Source organism: Delphinus delphis, chromosome 10 (assembly GCF_949987515.2).
Source record: "Delphinus delphis chromosome 10, mDelDel1.2, whole genome shotgun sequence".
Taxonomy (NCBI): Eukaryota; Metazoa; Chordata; class Mammalia; order Artiodactyla; family Delphinidae; genus Delphinus; species Delphinus delphis.
In genome coordinates this window covers 62,443,820-62,460,851 of record NC_082692.2, presented here as the reverse complement: position 1 = coordinate 62,460,851, position 17,032 = coordinate 62,443,820, and the positions used below count along the sequence as shown (strand labels likewise).

Here is a 17,032-nt window from a genome sequence, read left to right as displayed (position 1 = left end):
ATTTTATCCATAATGATGTGAGTTGGGGCAGGAGAGAGGAACTCAGTGTTCCAAGTTGACTGAGGTGTCTCCTCACACTTTGCAAATAAGGGCTCCTGACAGCTCGCATTTCTGTCCAGCCCAGCTTACCCTCAGTGGGCTGGTGTGCAGGTGGAAGATCCAACCTCAGAATGTGGCTTCTCGTGGCTGATTCTCAGGTTCCCCAAGTAGCTTAGCACCTGGGGAAGAAGTTCTAAGTCGCCCGGGTGTGTAACTGGTGTCTTCATCCTGTGGGCAGGCCGTCCAGGGCACCGGCCTGGCCTTCATCGTCTACACAGAGGCCATTAAAAACATGGAGGTGTCCCAGCTGTGGTCGGTGCTCTACTTCTTCATGCTGCTGATGCTGGGCATTGGAAGCATGCTGGGGAACACGGCCGCCATCCTCACCCCTCTGACCGACAGCAAGGTCATCTCCAGCTACCTGCCCAAGGAGGCAATCTCAGGTGAGTGGGCCAGCGAAGGCGGCGGGGCTCGGGGAGGTGAGCAGAGGGAGGAGTCTCCTCAGGGGCCGCGGGCTCAGCGAGAGGCCGCAGCAGCCTCACTGGGGTCCTGCCATGGCTCTCTCCTCTCGGGCAATCTGGGACCTGGTACACATGCTTCACCCCATGCATCTGGTTCTCCACGTCACAGGGGAGTGAAGTGGTCACCCCAACCTTCGCAAAGGCCAAACTCCCCAGCACGGCCCTCAAAGCTCTCCAGGCCAGCAGAGAACCTGCTTTTGTCTTTGTGTTGACTGAAGCATAACAACAACACGTACATTTCTCACACCGGAGAGCCCCTCCCTGCTCCTGCCCCATCAGTACGCCCCCATCCCCGTCCTCTTTCCCGTCCGTGTAATAATCCAGCCTAAGACCATACACCACAATTCATCTACCCATTCTGCAGCTGGCAGACCTTTGCCTTGTGAAGGCAAGAGCCTGTTTATCCAGGCCTGCCTCTCCACTTCACTCCACCACCCATCTGCTCCAGTGCAACCTGGCAGTGTCCAGAGAACCGTGACTCCTCACCCCCACATCCAGAACCCCTCGTCCCAGCCCACATCAAACCCAGCTCCCACCAGAGCCCTCTAGCGCTTAGCCTCCCTGCCCTCAGGAGCCAGCATTATGTGAGCCTCCCCTCCCGCACAGAGCCTGTTCTTGTGTCCGCCTCAGGACAGCAGTGGGGCTCACTGGCTGGTGGTGTAGGCTGTGGCCATGGAAAGGGCAGGTGGGAGCTTTAGAGTCTAATACTTTGTGGGGTGCCCAAGGGAGGCAGCAGAGACTGGAGCCAGAGCTTCGGTTCTGGAGACAGAAGGGCCTGTGTCTGAATTCCAACTTTCTTTCTGTGCTGTGGAATGTTGGGAAAGTTACCCGACATCTCTGAGCCTTGGCTTCCCCCTCTGTAGAAGGGGGCTCCTGATAAGCTGCCCCAGAAGCTAAAGCCTCCACTGCATGGCAAGTGCCTGGGGCGCAGTAGCAGCTGGGTAAGCATTTGTTTCTTCTCCTCCCCTCCCTACTCCTCTCTTCTGGTCAGATGTGAATCCTCTCTAGGGGGTCCTGTGAGGGGTGCCCTGCAGCTCAAATCTCCTCCCCTGATTCACTTCCCATGAGCTTAGTGGCTGAGTTGCTGGGATAAACAGAGTCACCAGACCCATAGATTGGGTGAGATTCCCCTAGACAGCAACGCCTACAAGTTTCTCTTTTCCACCGAGTTTGATTCCCCACTACTGGACGGCCCCATGAATTAACAGCAGGAAGTCCTGCTGACACTCCTTGCAACACCTTTGCCCCACGCTGCCCAACACACACACGTGGCACACACGTGCAGAGAGGCCAGTCCACGATGGCTCCCCCAGCCCATGAGGATGAACTGAACGGCCAGCGCCTCCTCAGGGTCCATGGCTCTTGGGCCCCATAGAAAGCTGGGTGCGCAGGCCGGGGTCTCAGGCGGGTGAGCAGGCGGTCTTGTGCTCCTAGGTCTGGTGTGCCTCGTCAGCTGTGCCATTGGCTTGGTGTTCACCATGGAGGCCGGCAACTACTGGTTCGACATCTTCAATGACTACGCTGCCACGCTGCCCCTGCTGCTCATTGTCCTGGTGGAGGCGGCCGCCGTGTGCTACCTGTACGGACTGAGGAGGTAGGAGGCCTGCCCCGCCAGCCGCCCAGGAAACCCACCCGTGAAGGCCATGCCTCACAACACTTTCTGCCACATGTAGTTTCGAGAGTCCCAAGTGTTCACATTATGCACGTGGGTCTTTGTGGTCTGCAGCGGGGGGGGGCAGAAAAATATGATTAGCCTATCCAATCCATGGTAAAACGGATATATTGTCATGCTATTGCTAAATTCAGGTAAATGAGTCAATTATAAAAAGCCCACAGACGATGGGAATCACAATGGTGGGCTGCAGGCAGCTACACTTGGGAAGCACCACTCCATGCCAGCTCCAACGGGTCAGGGCCAAGGTGCTTCTGCTTCCTTCAGGTTTTCCCTCTGCCCCAGAAAACCTGCTCTGGTTTCAGGGGACAAAAGCGATTCCCCTGTGGGGGCGTTTCTAGGGGGAAGGAGAGTTGCTGACAGACAGCAGGGTGGGAGGGGTGGAGCAGGGCTGCCCTCGCGGTCCCCTGGTGTTGAGGACTGGCTTCACAGGCATCCCGCCAGGCCCTCTGGTGTACAGCAGCAGCCTCCAGCTGAAGGCCGGCACCAGGAGGATGGCCTCTGATGTCCACTCGCCTATGGGTGGTTGCTTTGCCCCCTCTGTGGCGGCCTCAGCCCTTCTTCCCTCCCTGCCCCCAAGACCCCCACAAGGAATCAGAGACCGCCCAGTGGTCGTGTTCAGACATCAGTGGTGCCCAGCACAGAATCTTCCTGAGCAGACGAGGAGGTGTGGCCTGGACTGCCTGGCGCCAACAGCATGGATAATCCAAGCTTTCTCACCCCACCTCCAAACAGATTTGAAAGCGACCTTAAGGCTATGACTGGACACGCTCTGAACTGGTACTGGAAGGCCATGTGGGGCGGTGTGAGCCCGCTGCTCATCATCAGCCTCTTTGTCTTCTACCTGAGTGACTACATCATCACAGGGACCCTGCAGTACCAAGCCTGGGACGCCTCCCAGGTATGTAAAAACATCACCCAGGTATGTAAAAATACTCAGCCCAGCAGCTGGGCTGAGTTTTTCAACATGGGCTGCAGTGAAGAGAGTGAGATTCCGTCCAGAACTTCCACTGAGGCCACTCAGGCAAGGCCAAGCAAGGCTGGAGGGCATGGCCCCTGAGGAGCTGGGTGGGGCAGGGACTGGCGTTTACACTGGAGTTGCTAGGACAGAACCGGGGACTGAGAGGGGCACTCAGGAGGCTGGGCTGCATCTGCTCACCCAGCAGAGGCAGCACAGCAGTGTTTTGACAACCTGGACAGCCGCATCACGGCACCGGGCCTGAGGGTCAGCCTTGGCTGTCCTTGCACAGACACACTCTCATAAAAAAGATTTACTTTTTAAGGAAAGTAATACAACTGACCAATTTGGATTTCTTTCCCTGTGGGCAGAAGATGCTGCCCCTTAGCATATGGTGTGTGTGCAGTGTGCACCCCGTGCTCCAGTCCACACACTCCACGCTGCACCATGGCTGGGAAGGCGCCACCGCGTCTGGTTCTGGCAGTGGTGCCGAGCAGGGCTTCCCACCCCGCAGTGGAGGAGCAGGGTGTTTCCTCCAGTCCCTGCAGCCTGATACTTTTGGAAAATGCAATTAACAGTGAATTCCTTAAAAAAAAAGGTAGAGCAAATACAAGCACCAAATATGTATCAGATTCAGCAGACACAGGATTATAGGCTGTCAAACTGCTAAAATCATTTATGTTTCCTCCCAATTCCTGTACTCGTCACACAGAACACAATGAGTAACAGACGAGCAACAGAAGTCTGTGGGCTGGTTCCCGCGGCCACACTCCGGCTGGCATTTTGGTTTACAAACCATACGTGCTTTGGTTGACAGCAAGTACCTGCTCCCTGGATTTAGCTGTCCTCTGGTTCCTTTGTGGAAAGGTAGTGTAGCATTTAGTGGCTTTTGGGCCTCAACTGGTTTCTCATCAGTTTTGCATTTACGGAACCATCCATCATTCTTCCAAGTAAGTCCTGAGGTCCATCAACACTTCTCCTGAGATGAGAGCTGTGCTGCTGGACACAGAAGCTAATAACCACATGTGGCTACTGAAATTTAAACAATATTTAAAATTCACTTCTTGCGCATCCCCGGCCACATTCCCAGTGCTCAATGGCCACCTATGCCTGGTGGCTGCTGTACTGGACAGGTAGCCCCTACATTTAGGTGCCCTGCTGCTGCCTTGAACGTAAGCCTTGGAGGGTTCTCATGGTTGCTTTTTCCAGATAGCTCCAAACAGTATGCACAGGGGGAGTTAGTCTGCCCAGCAGAGCCACTAGTGACCTGCACGCAGAGCTGGGGCGGCCCCGTGTGCAAGGATGCCCGGCCGCAGATGCTCTCTTCCTCACGCTGGAGGGCCTGAGGCCTGGAGGGGTGGTGCCCTCGGAAGGCTCCGCACGGGAGGTTCTTTCTTCTGACACTCAGGTTCCTTCTTCAGGGCCAGCTTGTGACCAAAGACTACCCCCCGTATGCACTGGCCATCATTGGGCTGCTCGTGGCCTCCTCTACCATGTGCATCCCCCTGGGGGCCCTGGGGACTTTCATCGTGCGCCGCCTCAAGCGGAGAGACACAGCCTCCGTGGCCTGAGAGCTGGGCTTCCCCCCGAGACTGCCGTCAGCTGCTATCTTACAGCCACTTACGTACAGATGGAGCCGCCTCGGCTGCTTTTGGAAATATTGACTCCGGAAGCATTCGCCCATCGTCTTCTCGAGTCTAGAAAGGATTAGGAAGGTGAAAAGAAAGACTACTCCCTCAGCAGGACACACACCCCACCCGCCATCCCCAGAGTCACACACGGTGCTTCCTCCCTGTCACCACGGAGGCAGAATTCTCACAGCCAGTCTTGAAGACGACTGCTCGACTCTAGCAAAGTCCTAGAAGTAGGGCACACCGGGAGCTGAAATTTGACTACTGTTTTTATGGGATAAAATTTAAGGAATGTTTTCTGGTGAGATCCCAACATACTAGCGGGCATTCATTTTTAGAGAATTTTGAAAAGGAGTTTTTTAACTAAGATGACTAATCTGAATGTCATCAATGCAAAATTAATTAGTTCTTTTTTCAGTCACGGTGAACCTGCAATCACTGTGTTCTCCTTCGCTAATAGGATTGACTGGCCATAAAGAAAGAAGGCCTTTGTTTGGAGCTCACAAAAGGAGTCACTTTTCCCTAATCTGAGGCCTCTCAGTGGGTCCAAGACCAGTCCTCTCTACGAACAACCCCAAACCACCTTCGGCCCTGGTGTCTCACGACACTGAAAAGCTGCCAGAGCCTCTATGAGGATGAAAGTGAAGCTAACTTTCCCATAGACCTAAGGTTATATTTGGACATGATGACCAACTCTTTATAGGAAAGAAAGACCATAACCTAGTTTTAAATTATCTGTACATAAGTTTTCTAAAATGTATAGAAAGACGGCTCTCAAACAGAACACCCAGTAAGTGAAGACACCATATTTATGATACAGCATTAGTCCACCTTGTGAACGTCTCCTGTCGTTTAACTGCAATAAGTAGGTCAGGGTTATCCCGGAAGTGAGGAGGTCCCTTACTGCTCTAACACTCCTCAATTCCATGCTCTCAGTGAAGCACACAGTTTCTTTGAGTAGATTTGTACAGACATCTTTAAAGACACTTACACATTCACCTGGAACATCAGATGTTCTAGAGATGGCTTTTCTTTTTCATGCCATAAACTTCCCTATAACAAGAAATAGGCATTAGAAAGGTCTTAGGCAGTCTTGAACTTCCAGCTTCACCTGATGCCCATAAAAAGACCACTTGGTGGTGTTAGGCAAGCTGGAGAGCCGCATGTAAGTCAATGAAGTTAGACCACACCCCCACCCCACATACAAAAATAAACTCAAAATGGCTTAAAGACTTAAATATAAGACATGACACCGTAAGACTCCTAGAAGAGAACATAGGTAAAGCATTCTCTGACATACATAAATCGTGCCAATGTTTTCTTAGCTCACTCTCCCGAGAGAACAGAGATAAAAACAAACAAATGGGACCTAAACAAACTTAAGCTGTTACACAGCAAAAAAAACCCATAAACACAACAAAAAGACAACCTATGGACTGGAAGAAAATACTTGCAAATGATGTTACCAACAAGGGCTTAATTTCCAAAATATACAAACAGGTCAACAACAAAAAATAACCCAATCCAAAAATGGGCAGAAGGCCTAAATAGACATTTCTGCAAAGACAACATACAGATGGCCAACATGCACATGAAACGATGCTCAACATCACTAATAGAGAAATGCAAATCAAAACTACAAATCAAAATGTCACACACCAGTCAGAATGACCATCATTAAAAAGTCTACAAATAGGGCTTCCCCGGTGGCGCAGTGGTTAAGAGTCCACCTGCCAATGCAGGGGACATGGGTTCGAGCCCTGGTCCGGGAAGACCCCACATGCTGCGGAGCAACTAAGCCTGTGTGTCACAACTACTGAGCCTGCGCTCTAGAGCCCGTGAGCCACAACTACTGAAGCCCGCGTGCCTAGAGCCTGTGCTCCGCAACGAGAGAAGCCACTGCAATGAGAAGTCCGCACACCGCAACAAAGAGTAGCCCCTGCCAAATAAACAAATAAAAATTAAAAAAAATAAGTCTACAAATAACAAATGCTGGAGAAGGTGTGGAGAAAGCAGAACCATCCTACACTGTTTGTTGGTGGGAATGTAAACTGGTGCAGCTACTATGGAAAACAGTATGGAGGTTCCTCAAAAAACTAAAAATAGAGTTGCCATATGATCCAGCAATCCCAATCCTTGGCATATATCCAGACAAAACTATAATTCAGAAAGATACAGGCACCCCTGTGTTTACAGCAGCACTATTTACAATAGCCAAGACATGGAAACAACCTAAATGTCCATCAACAGATGAATGGATAAAGATGTGGTACATATATACAATGGAATATTACAATGGAATATTACTGAGCCATAAAAAAGAACGAAATCATGCCATTTGCGGCAACATGGATGGACCTAGAGATGATCATACTAAGTACGTCAGAAAGAGAAAGACAAATACCATATGATATCACTTATATGTGGAATCTAAAATATGATACAAATGAACTTATCTATGAAACAGACTCACACAGAACAGACGTGTGGTTTGCCAAGGAGGAGGGGGCGTGGGGGAAGGATGGATTGGGAGGCTGGGATCGGCAGATGCCAACTATTATATATAGAATGGGTAAACAACAAGGTCCTACTCTAGCACGGGGAACTATATCCAGTATTCTGTGATAAACCATAATGGAAAAGAAAAAAAAAATCACTTGGCTTTAAAGTGCATGAACCAGCATTTACTTACCACAACTAGTCAGTCCTCTGATTTCTCATCAGAGGGTTCTTCGGTGTCACAAAACCTCGGCTATCAAGGCTTGGAGAGTGAGCACACTCAACAGCAAATACACAGCACAGAGTCTGTTCCTGAATCCTTACGGGTCACAGTCTCCGAGCCCCCAGCCCAGGTCACTGTCTTACAACAGGGGCCGCCCCTCGGGGGTTGGTTATCACCTGGGTATTTCAGCCCTGAATGCTAGGTATCCTCAGGAGTGTAGACACAAATGTTGTTCTAGAGCAGCTCTTCATTCACAGTTGCTGTACTTCAGTGGTCCTCCACCTCAGTGTCCATTCCAACCACCCCGGAGCATTTAAAACTCCTGGTGTCCAGGCCACGCCCTGGAACCTGCCAAATCTGAGAACCAGGGCCCTGTTTAAGAGAGAAGGAAAATGTGTCATACATTTAGGCACACTTACATCGAAAGTGACCTTTAAAAGTTTGAAAGCACTTTTGAGCATTTCTAATTGTATGGAAAAGTTACTTCTCCAGAATAATATTTGCTCACAGAAGTCAAACAGATGAAGTCCCATTATTATAGACTAATGTGCTCCAGATGAAAATGTCTCCAGCTTGGGTTCAGTTTTTTTCTGCTTTCTGAGAACTGCATGAAGAGCAGAACATTTCATAGTAATCCTCAGTCCTGTTTCAAAAAATTCTTTGAATTCTTTGACTATTTTCTAGGGACTGCACAAAAGCAGTCATCTTAACATTTGTCCACCCTCTTCCAATAAGCTGGAGAGAAAAAGGCACGTTTCATCCCTGTGCCCTTAGCAGTACAATGACATTAGAGCCAGACACGGACTCCAGAAAGCTTTCTGATTATACTAAAAACACACCTACTCTTAGTTCTAAAGAATCAGGTAGGGAAATATTGGGTTTTTTTAGCAATTGTCATAAATAAAACCCTAAACAAATACATCTCTAGGTCTTTCTGGTCACTTATGAGATGTAGTTTTGTTTTGAGACCTCTCAACACAAGATTTTCCCTCCTTACGTAAACATACTAGCTAATTTTGAAAAAAAAAAAAGGAAAATAAAGGAGAATCCATCTGGTCTCTTTTCTACTGCCTTCTCTGTTTGCTTCCTCACATGCAGTGAAACCGCACCAATGCAGTGCATGAAGGCCATCACATGAGAAGAGGATCACATGATAACAGGAAGGGTAGCATCCAAAAGAGAAATTAGGAGAAAAAATTCTAATTTGCTGGATTTAAACAGAATGTGAGCTCTTCCGAATTGCTGCAGAATCTTTCCAACCCTTTTGAGAGGTGCCCTGGGCAGTCTGCCCACCTCAGAATCCCTTGTTGGCTGAGGCCATGAGAACCCACACAATAGGTTTGGGTGTGACCTCAGAACTGTCCTGGGGCGGAAAGAGCGTGTAAACTATTGTGTTAGATTTCTGTAAAAGTTATTTTACATAGAAAAATTAATTTATGGCTGTTCCACTTTATAGATAGAAAAGCTGGGGAAGAGAATTAATTCACCCAACCATTTTCTACTCAGCATCCAGTCAGGAAGAAAAAAAACGAGCGATTTAAACAATCCTTTGCAAGGCAAAAAGTACGTCTACAAATATGAAATTCTCAACCAGAATTTTCTGACCAGTCTCTTACATGTGAATCACGTGTCCTTTCGTATTGCCCACCTGCATAGGATCAGCCTTTATGGAGTATATTACAATCCAGTGTCTGTGTAGGCTCTGGGGAAAGTTCTGGTCCCTGGACTTCATGGCTTTTAGATTCTGGAAGGGAAAAAGACAATGATAGATAACAAATGATATTAATTACAGACTGTGATCTTTTCTAAGAAGGAAATAAATGGGCCAAGTGATGGTGTGAGAGGGACAGTGCTTCAATCAGGTGGTCGAGGAGGAGATACGTGGACTGAATTTTGAAGAAGAATGAACTAGTTATTGGAATTGCTGGAAGGTCTGTCCAGGCAGAGGCAATGACAGTGCAAAGGCCCTCAGGAGAGAAAGAGCAGAAAGGAGGCCTGTGGTTGGACTGGGGACGGGAGCGATGGGAGATGAGCTTGGAGAAGTGGGCAGAAACCAGGTCATATAAGGCCTTATAGGCCACAACAGAGCTCCGGTTTCCTTCAAAGAGCAAGAATCTCACCTGAGGGTTTAACGTGGGGCCCTGCATCATCTAGTTTACACTTGAAAGATCACTTGTAGCTGTGGAGAACAGACTGGAGAGGGTTGTAGATGGGGACCTTGGAAAATTATTCCAGGAGCTACTTTAGGAAGTCCATGGGAAAGATGATGGTGGCATAGACTTGGAAATGAATATGGAGAGGAATAGGTGGGTCTGAGTTATATTTTGGCAGGGGAGAGTTGCCAAGACTTGCTTATGGACTGGATGCATAGTTGAGAGGAGAGGGATGAAATGTTTGACTTACTGGGTGGATGCTGGTGGCATTTCCTGAGATGGAGAAAACTCGGCATGGAACCAGTCTGCAGAGTATAAATCAAGAGCTCTGGGGGGAAAAAAAAAAGAGCTCTGCTTGACCATACTGAGTTTGAGATGCCTGTGAATCAGGTGGGAATATCAGGTAGGCAGCAGAACATTAGAATCTGAACCTTTTGGAAAGGGCCGATCTAGATGTATATATATTTGGGAGTCACAGCATCAAGATGCTATTTTAAAACCATGGGTCTAAATGACATCACCTGGGGTAAGTGTGTACATGGAGAGGAGGGCTTAGGACCAAAGCCTACAAAAAAATCCAACATGTGTCCAGACAGGGCCACAGGTTCTTTTCCATCTTTCTCATTGAGAGAGGGGGTCTGTCCCTCCCCCTGAATCTGAGTGGGTTTGTGAGTGCTCCAACCAATAGACTATGGCGGAAGGGACACCATTGGACATTAGAGGCTAGATCATACCATGCAAGCTTCCACCTGGTTTTCACTCCGGCCGCCGTGAACCAACCAGGTATGAAGTCCTACGACCTTGAGGCTGCCATGCTGCAAAGCCACATGGAGGTGCTCCAGCTCACAGGACCAGCTGGTCCACCTTCCACCCACCCTTGTGCAGCACCAAAGCAGCGCAGACCAGAGACCAGCCCCTCTGTCAGCTGAGTATCACTGAGTGACCTCTGTCAGTGCCATCTGGAACAGAAGAGATCACCCAGCTGTGCCAGGCTCCATTCCTAACTCGCAACACTGTGAGATTACTTTCCAGAAATAGATAACTAGAACAGGGATAAAGCAGAGAGGAGACATCAGTAGGCAATGGAGTTGTGAGTAAAGCTGGACAGAACCCAGGAGAATGTGTGCTCCCAAAAGGTCAGGAGAAGGACATCTTAAATTCTCCAAACATGACTTACAACCTGTACTTTCTACTTCTCCTAACCTCAGAGTCTATGTTTAAACCGAAATCTAATAGGAGCTCAATTTAGGACATAAAATGTAACATGATATTTTAATAGATGAAACTTTAGCTTCCTACAGCTAGAAAAATAAACAGGCAACAGGCACGCATCACTGAAAATGGTGAAGAAAGACGAATGTCTGGGCCTTTGGCTAAAACAAACAAAAAGCAAAGACAAAGTTATGCTCAGAATAATCTGTAAAGGGAAGTGCTAAGAACAAACAGGCCATCTGACCAGTTCACGCAGGACCAGGGCATTCGTGGTAATAATTAAACATGTCACAACTCCTTTTAATTGTCTCTCCCCCTCCACCCCCGCAGTGAAATCCCATTTATGGAGCCTCTGCGTGATGTCCAACACAGAGGATGAGAGCTGGACATCAAGGAAGAGCTCCCGCCTGTAGATTTACCTGGGTTTCTCAGCAGGGGTGTGTCCGTGTGCATGTGTTATCCTAGGGAACTGCCATATGGATGAGAATCCAAGAATTTATAGTTAAGAGACCAAGTTCAACACACAAGTGAGGCCCAAATATAAATTAGAGCCCATGTTTTCTTTAACTCCACGGCCAGAGTGCTCGCCCTCATGCGAGCCTTATTCAAAATCAGTTTCACAGAATCGTCCTATTGAGATGCTCTGTAAATAAAAAATTCCACAGACCAAAAAGTCTGGGTGCTGCTGCGTTGCACACACCCTCTAGGGGAGTCAAACCTCTGACAAGTCTGAGAATTGAGACAAGTCTTTGACTATGTTTAACCCAGTGTTTCCAAATGGTTCTCACCACAGATCCCTACTGTCAAAAAACAGCTCTGAGCACACAGGACTCGTGTTATTCCAAACACTCAAGACAATGCTTTGCCGAACAGACTGAGAAGCTGGGGGCCCAGAGCTCAGGGAAGAGCCAGGCCATCCTGCAAGACACGGCTACGTGAGGAAGAGTTCTCAGCAGTGAAAACACCCAGGCCAACGGGACAGAACAGAAAGCCGAAACCCCGCAAGTGGAGGGGAGCCTGATGTGTGACGGTGGCAGCACCGCACAGCAGGACGGAGGGAGTCGGGAAGGCTCTCTGCTGACTCTTCCCGTTAACCCAGTGGGAAAAGAAAACTGGAGCCTGTGTAGGATGCCAGCACACAGTCCCTCCCCAGGGGCTACACTCTCCTCCCTCCATCACTTCAAGTATGGCCATGCGACTTGCTTTGACCAATGAAATGTGAACAGAAGAGATTGTCACCTTGACCTTCAAGCAGAAACTTCTCCCTTTTCTTTCTGCCAGGATAACTGGTAATGTTCCTGTGTGAAGCTGTTCCATCACTCTGGGTCCCAGGATGCAGATGTCATGTGGCAGAGCTGCAGCAGACCCTTCAAGGATACACAGAATGAGTGAGAAATAAGTCTTCATTTTTTTAAAGCCACTGAGATTTGGGGATCATTTGTTACCGCAGCATAATCTGATCTACCTGGATTGACACGGACCATTTCCTTACTTTATAGAATGGAGAAAAGACCTGACGTGAAAAAGCAAAATTATGTGAAAAGAAGTCCCTTGGGGTTGAGCAATGTTGTCTTACCCAAGCACAAGGGATGGTAGGAAATTTCTGGTAAATTCAACACCATTGAAATTATACACTTCTTTCACCAAAAGTAACCACAAGAAAATGAAAAGACAAGCCACAAACTAGAAGAAGATATATGTAGTACATATAAGCAACAAAGAATTACTCTCCAGAATATATAAAGAATTTCAGAAATCTTTAAGGACAAGCAATCTAACAGAAACAGGCAAAAGACCTCAAAGGCACAGCACAGGAAACACCCGATTCCCTCCAGCACCAGCTCTGAATCATGACTTTGGATTTTTCTCTCCTTACAGGCTATGGGAACAGACTTCCAGAGAGCCCCACCTCCCGGTATTCATGCCCTGTGTAATCCCCTCCCCGAGTGAGCTGATCTAGTGGCTTGTTTCTAATGCATAGAATATGGCACAAGTGATGGGATGACACTTCTGAGATTAGGTTAAAAAAGACTGTGACTTCCATCTTGCTGGCTTTGGTGAACCAAGCTGCCAAGGTGGAGAGGTCCATGTGCCAAAGAACATAATATTTTAAAGACTTAACTGTAATTTATCTGTAGTAGGAAAACTTCTAACATCAGGACTCATAGGCAAGCAGGAGGAAAAACCCCCAAATGCTTGTTTAAGCCACTTCCCCCCCAAACACCCTTCACACACCACACACACACGTGCAAGGGTCTCCTAGGCACCGAGGTGTCTACATCAGCATTTCCCTCGGGCTCCCTGACATCTTCCTGTGGCCTGAGAGGACGTTTTCTAATAAGCATATTGTCCCACTTCTTGGTTGAGAGCCTCTATCATTTTGAAAAAGAAATTACAATTTGGAGGTGGGAATACAGGGGACATCTTTTAATGAACAATATACTAAATATTCCCCTGGAATACCTGTAACTGAAAAATAATTATAAGGATAAACACAATTTTTAAAGTGGCCATAATTGGAAAGTAGAATTTCAGAAGCTACTCATTTTCTTGCTTACTTACATTGTCTAATTCTTCTATAATGACCACACATTGCTTTGCATGTTTTTTGTAAAAAAGAACATCCCTTTGTAAAACAAGGTATAGGAATGACACCAACATTAGTTAGAAAAGAGTATGACATTTTATTTTCACTTACGGATGGACAGTACATGAATTTAGAAATATAATCATTGCAGGGTTCTGAAATATTGATACCTTAAGATCTAACACACCAACATTAGCCCATTCACTGCAAAACAGCCACATCAGCAGTTCAGATTTGGTCTTTGTTGTGGTCGCTGAAATAAGTTCTTAATGTGAAATGCCCAGTAGCATCTGAGTAATACATTACAGTAGACATGAACTAAGTTTCGATATTTCCTCTTTGGAACGAATTATGCTTATTTACAAGTTAAGAGTAGGTAGTTCTAATTACTTACCCTATTGTGAGTTTTAATGACTGACTTTAAGCTACAGAGGGTTTTCCAGCTATTATTTCCTTTAAAGTTTCTAAAAGCAACAACTCTTATTAATGTTTATAAAAGATAATGTTGGAAAAAAGGTAATGTTAAAATCAAGGCGCTCTTTAGAGATATTTAAGGACAGGAAAAGGTATTACCATTGAAAAAACTGTACATATTTTCAAGCACAACACAAATATTGTAGCAGTATTTAATTGAACTATTTTAAAATAGTGGCAATTATACTTCCTTACATACTTTTCTAATTTTTAAACCTCATAATTACAATTTGAATATACAGTCTGACTTATAATTAGAACTATGCACAGCTTCTAGAGTGTATTTTTTCAGATTTATTTCTTCACATAAATTAAAGTTTAAGTTGGTCCTTGATTTGGAGAGCTGTAACTACCTGGAAGCACTAAATTTTAGACTTACTGACAGCTAACAAAAACTCTTAAATAGGGAAAAGCATCGACACTACCGTGCATGGAAAAGCAGCTGCTGCCTCCAAGTGCAACATCGGATTCAGCACAAGACCCACTCAGAGGCCTGCATGTCTCCATGAAAGACCCCCAAGAAACCAAAAGGTCCAGAATGAAGGAGCTGACCAACCAAGGGCATTTTCCACACTGGGGCAATCCTGAAAACAGAGGAGGCTTTGGACCTCTAGCATAAGAGAGAGACTTCACATTCTTTGATTTCATTTACACCTTTTAAAAAAGATAAAATACACCTGAACCTTTTTCATCACACTTAAACTGCACAGCTCAAGCTGACTGAACTCATAAGGCAGCCCAACTGAAGCTCCAAAGGAACACCAGACCCTGGTCTCCTCTTTCCTACCATGTAGTCACAGACTATTTCGTCCAACTACTTGATGTATGTAAAAGACATTTTATAAACAGAGTAGACTTAGCTTATTATTAAACTAAAGAAAAGTCCAAAGATGTATGGAAAAGTATGCTTGCTAACAGAAACTGCTTCTACAGTGACAATAAACTGAGCTAGAAAAATAATTTCACTGTTTTAAATAAGGAAAGAAGCTAGATTTTTTTAAAATATATTACTTATTCTGCAACAGCTGATTAAACTGACAATGAATAGATTCCTTCCATTCCGTGAGCTGAATTGAGGTTACATTTTAATTATAGAATAGCTTCAAATGATAACCATCCCAATAGTAAAGAGATCATCAAGGCAGTAACATCAGATCAATTCTAAGTCATCACCCCCACACAAAGCGCAAGATGTGCTTTTGGATAAAGGATTTAAAAAGACCTTGGGCTGACGTGGAAAGCGGGTCAGTAAAGACTCCAGTTCTGCATAATGGAATCTTCCAAGCCAAGCCGCTTTCCACAGACACAAATTCAGTCTATCTTTTCTTTCTGGACCAATCTGGGAGCATCAACAAAATCTTTGCCATTGTAAAGAATAATAAAAAATGTTCCAATGCTTGCAACTCCCCAGAAGAGCACATATGCCAGTGTTTCTGTCCAGGTGTCACCTGTTGATTTTAAAAACAAAGAGCTGATAAATAACAAGTCATTTTATTGATACTAGATCCAGCTTTCAGCCGTTTAGCACATCTTGACAACATTAAAGTTTACAAACACATCCAAAGGAAAAATATAAGAACCTCTCAATTACGGTTTAAAACAGTGGTTCTCAAACTCTGGCTGGCAACAGAATCTGCTTCAGGGCTTGATAAAGAATCAGCTGCTGGGCTGAACCCCAGTGTCTGTCTCATTTAGCAGGCCTAGGGTGGCGTCCAAGAATCTGCATTTCTAACCAGTTTCCAGATTATGCTGATGCTATGGGTCGAGAGACCACATTTTGAGAACCGCTTGACTAAACTAATTTCAGGTTATATCAAGCAAATAGTAATTATTAGTTTTAGATTATATACTTTAATATTATAAGAAATTATTACTAATAGTTTAGTTCATAGTCCTATCTATGACAGGTATCAGCTACTACCAAAATGCTAACACAAAAAATACTGGGCCAAAAAGTTCATTCGGGTTTTTCTGTTATGGAAAATAACTTTACAAATATACATGCTTCAGAAAAGTTATGTATTAAAGTGTATAGGGGCTTCCCTCGTGGTGCAGTGGTTCAGAGTCCGCCTGCCGATGCAGGGGACACAGGTTCGTGCCCCAGTCCGGGAAGATCCCACATGCCGCAGAGCGGCTGGGCCCATGAGCCATGGCCGCTGAGCCTGCGCGTCCGGAGCCTGTGCTCCGCAACGGGAGAGGCCACGACAGTGAGAGGCCAGTGTACCGCACAAAAAAACAAAAAAAAAATAAAGTGTATAAAACAAAACTCAATAAATACAACATATTTAACACAACTCTCCTGAGATGCACTTTTTTTCAAAGTCTAGAGTACATGAAGGAAGCAGCAGGCCAATGGGAAAAGGTCTATTTTGTTCAACTCCTTGAACAGGTGAACCCAGTGTTGCTTCTCTCCTGCAATAGTACTGGCCTCACCTGCTGACAGGGAAACATGCAGAGGTCAACAGCCAGTTAAGAGGGCACGCCAGAAAGGAAATCAGGGTGTAGACACTTTCCTAATAAGCTGTCAGAGAACATGCTTGCATTTATTTGCTATTCTCTTAAATACCAAAGTAGGGGCTAGAAATCAGACACTGTCATATCTAAACACCACAAAGATCATTACTTTACAACAATTAACTGACATGAGATGTTACTAACCACAGCATCCAGTATCTTTTCACTTGAAAACATTCAAATTTCCACAATTGCTAATTTTGACAGCTCTGGGTTTTAAAACTCTTTTTGGATAAAGAAAAAAGCAGTTCCTCACAAGCCCACTCTGGGACACTCCCCAAAGGAATGGTCCATTTGTTCAGGCTGAGTCTTGGTCTTGATCTCCCTGCCTTTCCAGAGGTTCCACAGGGAAATGTAAGTATATAAAAAGACCAAAATAACAAAACTAATTCAGCAGTGGAGTGGTTCCCAGAAAATGGCATCCAATGGGCAATGTTTTAAAGAGAGAAGTCAAAGGATCTAGGGTGTGAACTGAACCGTGAGCAGCACATGCCAGCTGGTCCTGTCCTCTTCCTTCCTGCCCCAAATGTGACACAGACCCCCTAGTCA

The 17,032-nt window shown here is 46.2% G+C and overlaps 2 protein-coding genes across 3 annotated transcripts in view; one reads left to right on the top strand and one right to left on the bottom strand.

Annotated features, from left to right (window-relative positions):
* Positions 1–4,761, top strand: part of SLC6A20 (solute carrier family 6 member 20) — a 39,321-nt gene extending 34,560 nt beyond the window's left edge. For both annotated transcript variants that reach the window (XM_060022335.1, XM_060022334.1), the window contains 4 exons: positions 278–482; positions 1,995–2,154; positions 2,968–3,133; positions 4,612–4,761. In XM_060022335.1, the coding sequence (XP_059878318.1) occupies positions 278–482; positions 1,995–2,154; positions 2,968–3,133; positions 4,612–4,761 (681 nt within the window). The remainder of the gene's footprint in view (positions 1–277; positions 483–1,994; positions 2,155–2,967; positions 3,134–4,611) is intronic.
* The window catches only part of SACM1L (SAC1 like phosphatidylinositide phosphatase), a 66,387-nt gene continuing 54,116 nt past the window's right edge, over positions 4,762–17,032 (bottom strand). Inside the window, exons 20-24 of the mRNA XM_060022333.1 lie at positions 9,947–15,417; positions 9,192–9,287; positions 7,720–7,915; positions 5,813–5,874; positions 4,762–4,887 (exon numbers count right to left, since the gene is read on the bottom strand). Of these exons, the coding sequence (XP_059878316.1) occupies positions 15,281–15,417 (137 nt within the window). The 3' untranslated portion in view covers positions 4,762–4,887; positions 5,813–5,874; positions 7,720–7,915; positions 9,192–9,287; positions 9,947–15,280. The remainder of the gene's footprint in view (positions 4,888–5,812; positions 5,875–7,719; positions 7,916–9,191; positions 9,288–9,946; positions 15,418–17,032) is intronic.